General features: G+C 44.0%; 1 protein-coding gene across 1 annotated transcript in view; it reads left to right on the forward strand.

Annotated features, from left to right (window-relative positions):
* Positions 1-9,763, forward strand: part of PPP1R14A (protein phosphatase 1 regulatory inhibitor subunit 14A) — an 83,690-nt gene extending 73,927 nt beyond the window's left edge. Inside the window, exon 4 of the mRNA XM_075323663.1 lies at positions 2,985-9,763. Within this exon, the coding sequence (XP_075179778.1) occupies positions 2,985-3,101 (117 nt within the window). The 3' untranslated portion in view covers positions 3,102-9,763. The remainder of the gene's footprint in view (positions 1-2,984) is intronic.
* The last annotated feature ends 632 nt before the right edge of the window (positions 9,764-10,395 follow it).

Here is a 10,395-nt window from a genome sequence, read left to right on the forward strand (position 1 = left end):
TCCCCAGAGGTGCCAGACCCTTCACTGCACCTCCCTATACCTCCAACTTCATAGGAGTCATTTGGGCATTGTTGTTCATGACACATATGGAGGGATTTTCCAAATACTATTCCAATAAGGCTTTTGGCTAAGATTTCACTGCAAATTGATTGTGTAACTTGTCACAAAACTGACACAACAAAAATAGCTCATGTTGTTACATTTATGAGACAGAAGTTATCATTTGCTTCCTATGGACATTTTTCTTGTCTTTAGGTGCCCATACACATAAGAGAAAAGGAAAAATGCTCGGGTTCCCCGTAATCTTTCATTAGGTTCATTATTGGTGACAAATACCGGAATAGAACCTTGGGATTCGTTACGAATAATCCGAACACCAATAATTACTATTCTCCCACCACTAATGACAAACTATAAAAATGTTTCATTATTTAACCCATACAATAAATACCATGCAAAAATAAACGAAAATACCCTCAAAGCATGGAATGCATAGTGATGAAAAAATCACATAAACCCCAAAAACTGCACCAATGAAAGTATCAACTCATCCAGCAAAAAGGAAATAAAAAAAGCTACAGATTTCAGAATTTGGCAACACGAAAACAAATTACTGTATAAAAAAATTAATTAGATTGCACAAAAGTATAAAAACAAAAAAGTGGGTAAAGATATTATTTCCTTAATTGAACTGAATTAAGTTAATAAGTAGTGCGGAGCGAGCACTACCATGCTCAGGTGCTCAGTACTGGAATCGAGTAGTTGATTGCCCGAACAAGCGTTCAACCTGCTTGTTTCGAGTACTGAGCACCTGAGCATGGTAGTGCCCGCTCATCACTAGTTACCAGTACCGAGCACCTGAGCATGGTAGTGCCCGCTCATCACTAGTTACGAGTACAGAGCACCCGAGCATGGTAGTGCCCACTCATCACTAGTTACGAGTACTGAGCACCTGAGCATGGTAGTGTCCACTCATCACTAGTTACGAGTACAGAGCACCCGAGCATGGTAGTGCCCGCTCATCACTAGTTACTAGTACAGAACACCTGAGCATGGTAGTGCCCACTCATCACTAGTTACGAGTACAGAGCACCTGAGCATGGTAGTGCCCACTCATCACTAGTTTCGAGTACTGAGCACCCGAGCATGGTAGTGCCCGCTCATCACTAGTTACTAGTACAGAACACCTGAGCATGGTAGTGCCCACTCATCACTAGTTACGAGTACAGAGCACCTGAGCATGGTAGTGCCCGCTCATCACTAGTTACGAGTACAGAGCAAGAGCACCAGAGCATGGTAGTGCCCGCTCATCACTAGTTACAAGTACAGAACACCTGAGCATGTTAGTGCCCACTCATCAATAGTTACGAGTACAGAGCACCTGAGCATGGTAGTGCCCACTCATCACTAGTTACAAGTACTGAGCACCTGAGCATGGTAGTGCCCGCTCATCACTAGTTACAAGTACAGAACACCTGAGCATGGTAGTGCCCGCTCATCACTAGTTACGAGTACAGAGCACCTGAGCATGTTAGTGCCCACTCATCACTAGTTACGAGTACAGAGCACCTGAGCATGGTAGTGCCCGCTCATCACTAGTTACCAGTACTGAGCACCCGAGCATGGTAGTGCCCGCTCATCACTAGTTACGAGTACAGAGCACCCGAGCATGGTAGTGCCCGTTCATCACTAGTTACGAGTACAGAGCACCTGAGCATGTTAGTGCCCACTCATCACTAGTTACGAGTACAGAGCACCTGAGCATGGTAGTGCCCGCTCATCACTAGTTACCAGTACTGAACACCCGAGCATGGTAGTGCCCGCTCATCACTAGTTACGAGTACAGAGCACCTGAACATGGTAGTGCCCGCTCATCACTAGTTACGAGTACAGAGCACCTGAACATGGTAGTTCTCGCTCATCACTAGTTACCAGTACTGAGCACCCGAGCATGGTAGTGCCCGCTCATCACTAGTTACGAGTACAGAGCACCTGAACATGGTAGTGCCCACTCATCACTAGTTACGAGTACTGAGCACCCGAGCATGGTAGTGCCCGCTCATCACTAGTTACGAGTACAGAGCACCTGAACATGGTAGTGCCTGCTCATCACTAGTTACGAGTACAGAGCACCTGAGCATGGTAGTGCCCGCTCATCACTAGTTACAAGTACAGAGCACCTGAACATGGTAGTGCCCGCTCATCACTAGTTACGAGTACAGAGCACCTGAATATGGTAGTGCTCGCTCATCACTAGTTACGAGTACAGAGCACCTGAGCATGTTAGTGCCCACTCATCACTAGTTACGAGTACTGAGCACCCGAACATGGTAGTGCCCGCTCATCACTATTAATAAGTCACTTTTTACTCCAATGTGAACACTGTAAAAAAAAGAAGCAAATGATTTTCAGAATTATTTTGTTTGTTTCTTTTTCATTTTACCCTCTCCCCGAATAAAAAAAATAATACACGTTTTTCATATGTGCAATAAAATATTGCCAACAAAACATAGCTATGGCTGTAACACAGACCCAGAGAGTTGCATCCTAAGGCTACATGCGCACGCTGCAGTTTTTTCTGCACCCAAACTGCAACCAAAACTGCACCTTGCCAGAGAGAGCCTGGAAAAGTAAAGAAAAACCCGCTTGTAATGTAGGTGCATTTTTGGTGCGTTTTTTATGCTTTTTTTGTGACAAATGTTGACAAAAACGCTAGAAGAATGAACATGCTGCATCTTTTTTGTCAAAGAAAACGCTGACAAATAAACTGCAAGGTGCGCATAGCAAATCTGATTTCTCATAGACTTTGCTGGGAAGTCAAATGTCAGAAAGTTCTGACAACAAAACTGCACCAAAAACGCGACAAAAAAACGCAACGAGCGGATGTAGCCTAAGGAGATGAATCGATTCCTCAATGATATTGTTTGCTATGAGATTTACCACTGACTTGCTGATCATGAGCATAAATCTTTACTGTTTTCTAGGCATTTATTCGAGATCTGCTGTTCAAGTTAAAGGGACTTCAGAAACAAACTCTCATAAGAAAGAACGGTCTGGAGATCAGCAATGAGGAGCCGGAGCAGATTCTGGAACATGCGTGACGGGCAAATATTCCAAACCTATAGAGGGGAGGAGGTCAACAAGCACAAGAAAACCCAACGAGCTCAAGATGGATGGATGAAAAAACAAAATTACTATGAAAGTGATGATCCGGAGACATTGGGTCATAGGACCACCTTGGTGTCACACATCTTCACCACTCATTATTCTAAAAACGCAGCATGTCACAGACCTGATGCCTCTGATACAATGACAACTTCTTCTGCATTAGCCATTGTCCCAGAAAGCACAATATGCCTACAACTAAACATTGCTCCTCAGAACCCCGGTTCTGATGAAGGACTGTGTGAAGTGTTCACGATATTCTCAATTATAAAGTGTTACTTCTATTTACAGACTGTGCAGAAGACTTCACGAGACGTCTGAGGACATTACTCATGTTTCTAGATGGTGGCTTCCTTTCTTAGAAACATTCGTAGAGATAAAGTTGTGTTTCATTATTTTGGACATAGGTTCTGGCTCATGGGAACCAGACCCTATATTTTAGGATAGTTTTTAATTCCCCAATTTGGGCTGTGCCAGCGGGTACAACCCCACGACCTGACCGAGCGTGGCTCACAGATGCTTTTCTTGAACCACTCAGGTGATGCATCTTGGCCCATCTGCTGAGCGGGACACGCTGTTTTACCTACGGTAGGGTGGCCCTGTTGTCACCGGAATTGACAATTTAGGCAACTGATTAATGGATTTTGTGCGGTGCTACCGGGACATGTCATAGAGGCCCTAATGCATGCTTCTCCACATTATCGGTCATGGTCATTTCGAAAGGTAACCGTAGATTTGAGATAGTTGCCAGCCAAACTCTTATTCGGCAGACAGCTGCTGATGCCGATTCCACCATAATCATCCATATTTCACCGGGGAAAGGAGAATAATTTGCTTGAACACATGTGATCATAAGTCACTTCTACTATTACTGATACTGATGGATTGGTCAACAATTCCCATGTGTGTACATGAAGCTCCACTCACACAAATGGTTAAAGAGAACCTGTTACTTGCTCAAAAAATTGAGGCAAATACCTTTTATAAATCCCTGAGCTCTTCTGATTCTGCCGTTCTTTTCCATTTTGCGCTACGTCGCTCAATTGCAGAGATATTCACATTTGGTTTTTTTGGTGCACAGTATGTGAAATCTCTTGCTGTAGTTCAACTGGGCGTTTCTTCATAGTCTTCCCTAGGGGTGTGTTTTTTCACCTCTTTTTCCCAATTGCTCCCAATTACAATTCAGAAGCTTATCTAGCATTTCAGTCTCAGATGGTGCTGAGGTGTGATTGGCAGCAATACGGAAGGAGGGATAAAAGCGCACCACCCCGGAGAACGCTCTGAAGAAACGTCTAGTTGAACTAATAGCAGAGATTTCACATAGTGTGCTTCAAAAGCAACAAATGTTAATATCTCTGCAATGGAGGGACGCAGCAGAAAACGGAAAACAGGGTCAGAATCAGGAGAGTTTAGTGAGTTTAGCAAAAATATTTAACTCAATTTTTTCAGAAAGTGACTGGTGCTCTTTAGGATATGTGCACACGCTGAAGATTTGGTGCAAAAATTGTCTACATGAAATCTGCAACTTCTGGCAGCAAAGCGCACCAAAAAAACGCATGGTGCGCTTTTTTCCTTGTGCTTTTTTAGTGAAGTCAGTGGCTGGAAGGGCTGAAAAACGCAGTAAAAAAATGCCCCTACAATAGACACGTTGCAGATTTTTTTGTGCACCAAAATCTGCATGGAAAAAAAAAGCAACTTGCGCACAGCACATCAGAAATCTCATAGTCTTTGCTGACTTCAGTATAGTCATGCAGATTTTTTGGTGCAGATATCTCAAAAAACTCAGTGTGCACAGGACCTTAAACCTTCCACAGAGGTATTAAAAAAAAATATCTTAAAATAGATGGTATTATTTTTCCTTTTGTGGGAAACTTCTGTATGGAAAAGTGCATTCAACTGTGCTCATTTCTACAGTAAAAAAAGGAATACTGATAAATACAGTCTTGATGGAGCCCAAAAGGACACTTTTTTTAGCCTCCATTGGGTAAATCGGGACCTATGGCTACATTTGACAAAGAAGTTGGACGTTTTCTTGGCACTTACACTAGAACATGCACTGCCGACAGTGTGAACATAATCCAAAACGCACCATAAGCATAGAAGTAAAGTTGGCTGAGCCCTCCGATGTCAGTGGGATTGACCAACAATATAATGTGTATGTGAGTCTTAAGGCCCCGTTACACGCTACGATTTATCTGACCATCTCTTAAACGATGTGACAGATCGTAGTTACGATTTGCCAAGATCGCTCATAGGTCGTTTAGTAGTGGTCACACGTACACATCTCACAAATGACGCTACATCGATCAGCGATATATTGTTTGACCAAGGCGGTCGTGTGGATGTTGTTCGTCGTTGGCAGGGTGTCAAACGTACCAATATGTCTGCTGCGTTCCAAACGACGAACAATATTTTGAAACTGAACGACTTGTCAACGATCAACGATTTTCATTCTATTTGCGATCGTTCAGAGTCGCTTGTAGGTGTCACATGCAACGACGTCGCTAACGATGACGGAAGTGCGTCACGAAAACTGGGACCCCGACGACAGATCGTCAGATAAATCATAGCGTGTATTGGGGCCTTTACTCTTCCCCCAACAGGTAACGTGGGGGGAAATAAGATCTGGCCTGTTGGACATCCAGTGGCCAACCTTTTTGTTCTCCAGAAGATGATGTGGTGCCAGAAGAGTCTTGATGAGAAGGAGGACAGATGAGGCTGGTAGGGGATCTCTCATCGAGAACCCAAAAGTGCTTGGCCAAGTTCAGCGTTCCGGTGCATGGGGAAGATAGCTGACGGATGAACGATCCTTCGGCACACAGTTATATAATATGTATAGGGGCTTTAAGCCATCATTTCCTTCCTCGCGTCATTGGAGGAGGAACCATCAGGTGTACTGATAAGCGGCAGTTAACACGCTTGCTTTTTTAAATTTAAATTTTGGTGCGTGTTTAACCGTTTTTTCTTAAATATTTGAAGAAGGGTCTTAAGAGTTTGGAGTGAACCCACTTCATAGCTGTTTTGAATAGAGGGAACCCATTGCTGTGAATTTACAGAATAGTTCTGTAGAAAATCACTAAAAAGAGGTTTTTATAAATAATAATAAAAAAAATTGTACCAGCAACCCTGAAAATCGACCAGAGATTACCAGCCAAGGTCATGTATGCACAATGAATCCCAATTCTAAGGTGGTCGCAACGTGACTCAATGCTAGCATCCAGGAACATCCCCCATGAAATGCATGGGAACCTCAGAGCAAGTGTTACATTCCTCTACAGTACCCTCACAGGGAAAATACAGTGAAGGAAATAAGTATTTGATCCCTTCCTGATTTTGTAAGTTTGCCCATTGACAAAGACATGAACAGTCTATAAGTTTAAGGGCAGGTTAATTTTAACATTGAGAGACAGAATATCAAAAATAAAATCCAGAAAATCACATTGTACAAATTATATAAATGTATTTGCATTTTGCAGAGATAAATAAGTATTTGATCCGTTTGGCAAACAAGACTTAATACTTGGTGGCCAAACCCTTGTTGGCAGCACAGCTGTCAGACATTTTTTGTAGTTGATGATGAGGTTTACGCACATGTCAGGAGGAATTTTGCTCCACTCCTCTTTGCAGATCATCTCTAAATCATGAATATTTTGAGGCTGTCGCTTGGCAACTCAGAACTTCAGCTCCTCCATACGTTTTCTATGGGCTTAAGGTCTGAAGACTGGCTAGGCCAATCCATGACCTTAATGTGCTTCTTTTTGAGCCACTCCTTTGTTGCCTTGGCTGTATGTTTTGGGTCATTGTCGTGCTGGAACACCCAGCCAAGACCCATTTTTAATGTCCTGGCGGAGGGAAGGAGGTTGTCACTCAGGATTTTACGGTACATGGCTCCATCCATTGTCCCATTGATGCGATGAAGCAGTCCTGTTCCCTTAGCAGAGAAACACCCCCAAAACATAAATTTTCCACCTCCATGCTTGACAGTTGGGATGGTGTTCTTTGGGTCACAGGCAGCAGTTCTCTTCCTCCAAACACGGCGAGTTGAGTTAAGCCAAAGAGCTCAATTTTGTCTCCTCTGACCCCAACACCTTCTTCCAATCACTCTCAGAATCATCCAGGTGTTTATTGGCAAACTTGGCAACTCAGAACTTCAGCTCCTCCATACGTTTTCTATGGGCTTAAGGTCTGAAGACTGGCTAGGCCAATCCATGACCTTAATGTGCTTCTTTTTGAGCCACTCCTTTGTTGCCTTGGCTGTATGTTTTGGGTCATTGTCATGCTGGAGGACCCAGCCAAGACCCATTTTTAATGTCCTGGCGGAGGGAAGGAGGTTGTCACTCAGGATTTTACGGTACATGGCTCCATCCATTGTCCCATTGATGCGATGAAGCAGTCCTGTGCCCTTAGCAGAGAAACACCCCCAAAACATAATTTTTCCACCTCCATGCTTGACAGTGGGGATGGTGTTCTTTGGGTCACAGGCAGCAGTTCTCTTCCTCCAAACACGGCGAGTTGAGTTAAGCCAAAGAGCTCAATTTTGTCTCCTCTGACCCCAACACCTTCTTCCAATCACTCTCAGAATCATCCAGGTGTTCATTGGCAAACTTCAGACGGGCCAGCTGCACATGGGCCTTCTACAGACGGGCCGGCTGCACATGGGCCTTCTTGACCAGTGGGACTTTGAGGGCTCTGCAAGATTTTAAGCCATTAAGGCGTAATGTGTTACCAATGGTTTTCTTGGTGACAGTGGTCCCAGCTGTCTTGAGGTCATTAACAAGTTCCCCCTGTGTAGTTTTAGGCTGAGCTCTCACCTTCCACATGATCCTGGAGACCCCACAAGGTGAGATTCTGCATGGATCCCCAGATCAATGCCGATTGAACCTAATTTTGTATTTCTTACATTTTCTTACTTTTGCACCAACAGTTGTCTCCTCCTCACCCAGCGTCTTACTTATGATTTTGTAGCCCATTCCAGCCTTGTGCAGATCTATGATCTTGTACCTAGCGTCCTTAGAAAGCTCTTTGGTCTTGCCCATGTTGTAGAGGTTAGAGACTGATGGATTAATGGAGTCTGTGGACAGAAGTCTTTTATACAGGTGACCATTTAAGGCAGCTGTCTTACTGCAGGTAATCAGTTGATTAGGAACATCTAAGTGCCTGTAGGAGCAAGAACTCTTATGGTTGGTAGGGGATCAAATACTTATTACTCTCTGCAAAATGCAAATAAATTTATATAATTTATACAATGTGATTTTCTGGATTTTATTTTGGATATTCTATCTCTCACTGTTAAAATTAACCTACCCTTAAAATGAATGACTGCTCATGTCTTTGTCAGTGGGCAAACTTACAAAATCAGCAAGGGATCAAATCATTATTTCCTCCACTGTAAGGGGTACTTCTCACATAGCGAGATCGCTGCTGAATCACAGGTTTTGTGACGCAGCAGTGACCTCATCGGCGATCTCGCTGTGTGTGACACTAAGCAGCGACCCGGCCCCTGCTGTGAGATCGCTGCTCGTTACACACAGTGCTGGTTCATTTTTTGCTCGTTGCTCTCCCGCTGTAAAGCACACATCACTGTGTTTGACAGCGAGAGAGCAACGATCTGAATGTGCAGGGAGCAGGGAGCCGGCGTCTGGAAGCTGCGGACGCTGGTAACCAAGGTACACATCGGGTAACCAAGTGAAGCGCTTTGCTTGGTTACCCGATATTTACCTTGGTTACCAGCGTACGCCGCTCTCAGGCTGCCAGTGCTGGCTCCCTACAATTGTAGCCAGAGTACACATCGGGTAACCAAGCGAAGCGCTTTGCTTGGTTACCCGATATTTACCTTGGTTACCAGCATACGCCGCTCTCAGGCTGCCAGTGCTGGCTCCCTGCAGACGCAGCCAGAGTACACATCAGGTAACTATGCTTTGCTTAGTAATCCGACGTGTACCCTAGCTACGAGTGCTGGGAAACAGCGCTAAGCGGTGTGCGCTGGTAACCATGGTAAATATCGGGTAACCAAGCAAAGCATTTTGCTTAGTTACTCAATATTTACCTTGGTTACCAAGCGCAGCATCGTTTCCACAAGTCGCTGGGGGCTGGTCACTGGTCGCTGGTGAGATCTGCCTGATTGACAGCTCACCAGCGACCATGTCGCGATGCACCAGCGATCCTGACCAGGTCATATCGTGGTCGGAATCGCTGGTACGTCGTTTAGTGAGACGGTACCCTTAGGTATTACACTTGTCCAAGTGACAAAGGCTCTTTATCGCCACTTTCCACTCTAATAGATGAGATTCTTAATAGGGGGACCCTGGGTTTTCTACACTCCTTTAAGTACATATAGGACCAGTCATCATATTTTTTTCAATAAATATTTCTTATAGAGACAATAGACCCCAGTAAATGTAAGTTTTCCAGTATCTGGCAGGTTCTAAGCTCTTTGACCCGTTTTTCAGCTCACATGATTTTCTACTGCTGGCTAGTTACCTGATGTAATAATGGAGCATACACAAGCCTATTTATACACGTTTGTTATCCTTTTTAATATAAGCATTTCCTTGGATGCCGTGCTGTTAATTCAATGTTAATAAAAGGTTTTACTTTATGTTCGTGTTTCGTTGTAATGGAAATCTTGAAATGTTTACAGTAAGATTATGGGGAAATTGTCCTATGATAATCTATCCGTACACGAGCGCGGCATGGCTGGACTCACGAGGTTTCTACATTTTCTCCCAAGGCTTAAAACAAAAATTGTAGTTACTTAATATGTTCAATGGGGGAGTTCTTGGCACAGTTTTAAGATTTTTTTTTTACTTCTAAAAAAAACTTTTTATACAACCAACCTAACCATTTCTGGCAAAGCTTTAGGGCGGTGATCAGCAATTTTTTTTTTGAAGCGATATTCTCAAAAGTTATCACCTATTTGTGCTATAGGAGATAACTTCCCAATCGCTGGGGGTTCGAACACTGGGGTCTACACCGATCCTGAGGCTCTCCCGAGTGGTGGTTGATCATGCACACTGGCGCTCCATTCATTCTAATAGGAATGCCTAAGATCAGCCAACGTCAGCTATCTCCGGTGGTCCCATTAAGAATGAATGGAATTGCAGTATGCATGGTTTACCACCATTCTGAAGAGCCCCCAGTTCTTCAAATTAGTGGGGTGTCATGCAATGTTCGACTTTGCACACACCTGCGAGCACGGTGTTGTCGGCCTCTGTTCACACCACAGAGCCT

Source organism: Anomaloglossus baeobatrachus, chromosome 9 (assembly GCF_048569485.1).
Source record: "Anomaloglossus baeobatrachus isolate aAnoBae1 chromosome 9, aAnoBae1.hap1, whole genome shotgun sequence".
Taxonomy (NCBI): Eukaryota; Metazoa; Chordata; class Amphibia; order Anura; family Aromobatidae; genus Anomaloglossus; species Anomaloglossus baeobatrachus.